The 7,036-nt window shown below is 41.2% G+C and overlaps 1 protein-coding gene across 1 annotated transcript in view; it reads left to right on the forward strand.

The window, feature by feature from the left end:
- ADIPOQ (adiponectin, C1Q and collagen domain containing) overlaps nt 1-6,418 on the forward strand; it is a 14,396-nt gene extending 7,978 nt beyond the window's left edge. The window contains exons 2-3 of the mRNA XM_004675078.2: nt 4,179-4,400; nt 5,521-6,418. Of these exons, the coding sequence (XP_004675135.1) occupies nt 4,187-4,400; nt 5,521-6,041 (735 nt within the window). The 5' untranslated portion in view covers nt 4,179-4,186 and the 3' untranslated portion in view covers nt 6,042-6,418. The remainder of the gene's footprint in view (nt 1-4,178; nt 4,401-5,520) is intronic.
- The last annotated feature ends 618 nt before the right edge of the window (nt 6,419-7,036 follow it).

Raw genomic sequence — 7,036 nt, forward strand, 5'->3', positions numbered from 1 at the left:
ACATCTTGCAAATAAGAGCAAATGTTTACCCAAGTATTGAGGTCATAGAAACTGTAATTCTCAAAAATGGCTGTGAGAATTAGTAAAGATATTAAATGAGTTAGCAAAATACATTTATAAAGAATTACAAGAAGGCCTTGAGATTCAGTTTCACTATTTATGTTAAAGATTTTTATAGGCATAATTGTATCTTAGATTATGGTCTTAAGTAATTTCATTTGCCCCTATAGAAATAGACTTTCAGAATCAAAGTGTAACGATCGCTACACGTAGGGAAAAAGAACACATATAAATTTTGGAATACAAATTTTTAAATTAGGCACTTATGTATAGATCTTCAATTGCATAAATGTTCAATTGTAACCCATCCACAAATGGGTTAGAAGACAACCTTCTTCTTCAATATTAGTCTGTTCTCAGACTCAGAAATGCCCCAGGAATTTATACACTCCTCGTTTCTGTGTCTCCACCCATGTGACTGTCATGGAACCCAGACTGGTTACTTGTTATTTAAGTCTGCCCATAACACTGAAGTATTAAGGAGGGAGAGAGCTACCTTTTGAGCTGGGGGAATGAAATTTTGATTTTTAAAGCGAAAGAGGAACCAGAACACTTTAGAGACCTGTGATCTTGTACTCTTTCTAGCTGAGAGGAGTAAGTTTCTGATCACCATTTATCTTTGGGGTCTTCCATAGCTGCCTCCATCAATTCTTATGTTCTGAATGCTCTCTGTCCATCTTGTTGTGGAAAAGAGCCCAACGACATGCATTCTTCCCCCCTTTTTTGGGGAAAACGACTAAGATGTCTCTCAGAGTTCTCCTTAGGAATTTTATCATTAACCCCACAAGGAGAAAAGGTGGAGGTGACAAATAGTGGGAATGTTCAAAAATATATGAGTTCTTAAAAATCTCAGAACAAGTCTTCTGGAATACAAAATGAGCTTTTCTGCTCTCATCCTTGATTTCTCATCTATTCAGCTTTTTTTAATGTTGAGAAACAAGCAAAGTCTAAACTGAAGTTACTGAGAACACCTTCTTGAGTCCTCCAAATCCAGTAGAGGGCGACAAAGGCATGCACAGATGGTAAGAATGAGTCTTGCCCAGACACTCCTGAGAACCCAATAGGGAGCATTGTCCCCACCAGCACCTGTCGCTGTTGCTGTGTTGCCACTGTCTCTCCTCTCTGTCTCTCTGCCTCTACCTCTCTCTGCTCTTTTTTGGTCTAACACTCACTTACAAGATGATACTAGAACTTGGTATTTGATAAAAGATACAGCAGATCAATAGAGAGGGTCGAGATTAATTCCACTAACGGTGTCTTTAAACAGCAAGACTTCAAGTGGGGAGAAATCATTTTGAGCAACATAGATCACAATTTTCCCGAAAACAAAATATCAGAGATAGATTTAAGAGTAGAATTTAAAATTTATCAATCAATAAAAGAAAACAGAGAGGATATTTACCAGGCTTTATCATGGATAAACTTAGAAGCCAAGAAAAATATAAATAATTAATTGGATAAAAATAAAATTTTTGTGACTTAAAAAACAAGATTGAACAGAAGAATAACTTCTAGATTAGAGAGAATAGTCGTAGCATACATGTCAGTGTTGGTATAAAGAACTCATGCAAATTGATTCAAAAAGCAAAATGTGTTTATAATAAATCATAAAGAACATTACTAGAAGCATCATGAATGAAAAAATTAAGTTAGGAAATAGGCCTTTAGTAAAATGTACAATTTACTAATGAGCAAAGTACTGGGGAATTTTTGTCTTGTTCAATAAACAAACCAAAAGGGTTTTGATGCTTACATCTAAATTTGGTGAGTATAATTAAGATACACTAATGTACTGATAGATAACAGTATAGTAAACCACAGTTTGGTAATAGGCATCAAAGCCTTAAAAAAAGCCTGGTTCATACCAGACCCTCCCTGGTGGCACAACGGGTTTTAAAAGCGCGCAAGCTAGCTGCAGCTGCTTCAGTGTGAATTTGATCCCTGGCACTGGAGGTGACCCACATGGCGCAGCAGCCCTCTGCTGTCTCACTCACTGCTCCCCTCAGCAGATCTGCCTGTTCTGCTCCTCACTCTGACTCTGGTGAATCTTCTCACTGCCCCTGCACCTCTGGCCTGTGCCCTATTCTGTATGCATAGGTAAGTAAATCTTAAAAAAAAGTTCATACCTTTCGGCCTAGTGATTTTACTTCTGGATCTATATCACCACAGAATAATTATTTTAAGATAAGCTATATGTCTAAGGTATATCTTACAAAAAAAATTAAATGGAAATAAGCTAAAAGTTCAACAAAGTAGAAATTGTTAAGTGTATTCTGACTATATCCATTTTATGGGCTGGCATATGCATATAGAAAGATGACGTTAAAATGTATAAAAATCAGAAAGTAGCATTTTAAACATAGGGGAATAAAATTTCTATGTAAAGTATGATTTCTACTATGTTCAAAAATAAACAGAGAAAGGCTAAAGATTGGACCACCTTTTTTTTTGCTTTCTGTACTTTCCAAATTTATTTATATTACTGTTTATAATGATCACACATATGTATATGTGTGTATATATGAAAGATCAGTATATGTGAGATTGTTTTTAATATTATCATCATACGTTATGCATTTTAAAATATATGCATTTATATATATATATGTATATGTGTGTGTATGCATATGCATTAGGCATTATTGAGTCCTGGGTAACTGGACATAGAGTAAGATTCTAGACACCACCACATCTTTGAGGATAAGATTGCCATTTACATTTTTTTGTATTCCTTACAGAGGTGTCTCTTGAAGTCATATTTACTTCTGGAGATTTTGTGTCATGTATAAGAGTCAAGTTAACTAAGTTAGCTAGACTTTAGAGTAAAAATCTAAACATATTGTTTTGTTTTGTAGCAGATTCTTGGAATTAACCACCTTTCCAACTCCACAGAGGTCTTGGTGATGCCTAGCGATCCAGGATCTTAGGACCTATTTTCTTCTCTGTGGTGTTTTATCTCAACTCCTTGGTGAGAGAGGAATGGGGAGGTTTAAGACTCTGGCAAGCATGTGGGGGCCCTATCATCACCCCAATATCAAAACAGAATCGGGCAGGGGATCAGAGTCTTATGAATGTAAAGGAGCATTTTTGTTATAGTGGGATGACCATGAGAATTCAGAGATAAAAAGTTCCTTGGTTACCTAAACCCACTGGAACTTTTTGCTAGACTTCCCAGGGTGCCTATTATGGGTGCACTCTCTCCTCCCTCGTACTTACCCTCTTCCTGTCTTTCCTTTTCCTCTCTTCCTCTTCTCTTTCCTCCCTCTGAACTTCCTGCTCTTTCTTTTTTTCATTATAAAAATATTTATTTATTTCCTAGACTGTGCTGCTAGTTTATTAGGCTTGTACCAGCAGCCCCCCACCCTCACCCCCTTGTTAGTAGTTTAATGGGGGAAGTGGAACAACCAGCCCAGACTGCAGTGAGGGAACAAGAAGGAGTTCCTGAAAGAATGACATCTGAGCTGTTTTCTGAAAGCTGTCTAGGGTTAGGGCAGTGAGGAAGTACAGGTGAGCGTGACCCACACAAAGGGTAAGTGGATATGCTCATGAGACGGTCACTGTGTCTCTACTCGTTCACTAACTCAAGGCAGGTCTATGTGTGAAGAGATACAAATGTTCAAATGTGTGACTGAGGAGAGGGCAAAAGGAAGGCAATGGGAGAGAAAGGTGAAACAGACATTAAAAAAATGAGAGAAAGAACTAGAGAGGAAAAGGTAGGAGCTGGGAAGAGAGAGAAGTTGGTTAGAATTGAATGGAATGACCTGAAGTAATCAGCCTTGGGAAACTCAAGTGAGAGGCTCTTGACCAGTGGATCCATGGAGCTTTTTCTGTGCTTGGTGCTGTGCTTAGCCATGAGGAAATTGGATGGATAGTGGTCTGCCATCTTTGAACTCACAATCTTGGTGAGGCACACGTGGGTTCATGCTAAATATGCAAATGTGGGGTCAGAAGGGAAACAAAGCGGGCTGTCATGATCACAGAAGTCACCCTGGAAGAGGTGATCATTAAGAGAACAGTCTGAGAAATGGCCTCTCCTGAGGTGGGGAGTCTTGCTGGGATCCAGATTGGGTGAGCTGTGGGGGGTCTGTTCTTTCAAGTCTAACAGTGCAGGATTCCAGGACACAGGATGCTGTTGCTGCAGGCTATTCTGCTGCTACTTGCCCAGTCCAGCTATGGCCAGAATACCAAGGCTGAAGACACTGACGTCCTCCAACCCCCACCCAAAGGGTCCTGCCCAGGTTGGATGGCGGGCATCCCAGGGCACCCTGGCCACAATGGGGTCCCAGGCCGCGATGGCAGAGATGGAACCCCTGGTGAGAAGGGTGAGAAAGGAGATACAGGTGAGGACTTGATTTTTTGCTTCTTCCATCAATACTTCTCTATGTAAAGGAGAGTTTCTAGAACTATCTGAGGACATAAATTACTAATTAAGACATTAGTTATTAACTAAGCTTTATAAATGTGGCCCATATGCAACCTAACATGGATTTGAGTTGGTTTTCTAGTGCTGAGAAAAGGTGGTACTTGTAAACTCAAGGATTTTGACTGTAATGTATATATACACACACATCCCATACTCTTTTCCATTCCTATTCCCAATCTGTTCACATTCCAACTCCCCATTAAGTGGCATACAAGCACTACCTCTCGCAGGTCACAGGTCTACTTTTAGAGAACACTTGTACTCTGTATAGAACCCTTTGCTGCAAGGGTTCCAAATATTCCAAATATGCCAAACTGAATGTGAACAAATGCCCAGAGTATGGAACAGAAAGAAAATGCACTCACTGCGGATCTGTACTAACAATAGGGCCTTTTAGGATGATTCAGGACTTGAACTTAGCCGTGAAATGTGGGTAGACAAAATAAAGAAATGTGGACATGCTAGACAGAGGGCATAGAAGAGCAAAAGTATTGGTTTGGAGCCAACGCTTGGTTGGGTGAGCCAGCACATAAAGGGTTGGCAGCGGGAAGGGTCTATGATGGGAACCTATGTAAGATTAGAGCTGAATTAATGGAGTCGGATGAGTCACCCTTTGGAGGATGTGGAAGGAGAATGTGATAGTTATTCCTTTGGGGAATTCCATTTTTAACTTTTTTTTTTTAATCTCTTGCAATGTCTATGTGTAAGCCAACATTAAGGGGGTGAGAGGATTCACCGCAGAGTGGGAACAAGAACAGGTGGATTTTGCTGAAATACACTGTAGAGGGGAGCAGTAGGTGGGACAGGAGAGGTCCACCTCACAATGTAGTCACTCCCTGGCTGGGGATTGAATAGCAGTGATAGTTTTGAGACTTAACCTTGAGGCCACTAGGGAGCTCCCCTCACTCCCACCCCCAACACTTGTTTCCTTGCTCTTTAAGTCAAGCAGATTGTGGGTAGGGGCCACAGAGATAATGTTATGGACTTGAGCCAACCTGTTTCTTATGGTCACTGAGGTATGTCTTCTCATTTTCTAGGTCTTGTTGGGCCCAAGGGTGACACTGGTGATGGTGGAGTGACTGGTGTTGAAGGTCCCCGAGGCTTTCCAGGAGTCCCAGGCAGGAAAGGAGAACCTGGAGAAAGTGCCTATGTATACCGCTCAGCATTCAGCGTGGGATTGAGTAATCATGACACTGTCCCCAATGTTCCCATTCGCTTTACCAAGATTTTCTACAATCAACAAAACCACTATGATAGCACCACTGGTAAATTCCACTGCAACATTCCCGGGTTATACTACTTCTCCTACCACATCACCGTCTACCTGAAGGACATAAAGGTCAGCCTCTACAAGAAGGACAAGGCTATTCTTTTCACCTATGACCAGTACCAGGAAAAAGATGTGGATCAAGCTTCCGGCTCTGTGCTCCTCCATCTGGAGACAGGTGATGAGGTGTGGCTCCAGGTGTATGGGAATGAAGAACATAACGGGCTCTACGCAGATAACGTCAACGACTCCACCTTCACAGGCTTCCTTCTGTACCATGACACCAACTGATCGCCACTAACTCACAGCCTCCACCACACCAAACAGCCCAGAATCAATCATAATGGTCTACAGTTTTCAGTGTAGTTAGGAGACTGATTTAATTGAAGGGCTCTAACATCATTCACTTACTTACTCTGTTCAGTCATCAAGTACCTTTTTTAAAACACTCATATACTTGTTACTACGCCTGAAAAAGACAAGTTCCCTGGCCTTGAGAATCTACTATGTAGTGGTAATTAAGGGATAGTAACACTTACTGGGGAGTGTCACATACATTATAATTCATTACAATAAAGAGTTTGACAAAGCTATTCTGTGCCCACTATATTTCCTCATGTCCACTCTAATTCTGAGAGGTACACAGGAAAGACGTTCTTCACATTTTACACTTGGAGTCCTGAGGCTGAGATTTAAGTGAATGTGTGAGGTCACACAGGTACTAAGTGGCCATTAAAATCCAACCCAGGGCAATGGATCTTTCCCCCATTTTTTCAAAGTATGTGGCCTCCTTGGGTGTTGGTAGAGGGTGTTCTTTCAGCAGCTCACCTGTATTGACCTTGTTCATGAGTCAAGCTCTTCCCCTGACAACATGCCCTCCAAGATGGTGGTTCGAGGACTAAGACTCTATTCTGCTCTGGACTTTCCCCTTCTGCTTTCCCTCATGTTCCCTCTTCCCAGAAATCCAACTTCATCTCCACATGCTGAACTCCTCCCTGTTCCTCACAATCACCTGGCCAGAAATATTAAAACTTTGTCGCACAATGTGTCCCTGGGCCCCACCATCTCTTACCTTAAATGAGAGTCTGGGTCTGGGAGACATTGTCCCACCAGCCAGTGGCAACTGCCCAGAATGGACAATGCCTCCTTCACCTCTAAGTCCACTTGCAAGGTGTTGATAAAAACCCCAGAAGACCAACTTCTTGAGTCTCATATCTACCCAGAATGAAATTTGTTTCAGTCTCTCCAGACCACTAGTCTTTATTGATAAGACAATTTAATTTTAG

The sequence above is a fragment of the Condylura cristata genome, unplaced genomic scaffold (genome assembly GCF_000260355.1).
Source record: "Condylura cristata isolate star-nosed mole 26May11 unplaced genomic scaffold, ConCri1.0 scaffold00003, whole genome shotgun sequence".
Lineage (NCBI taxonomy): Eukaryota > Metazoa > Chordata > Mammalia > Eulipotyphla > Talpidae > Condylura > Condylura cristata.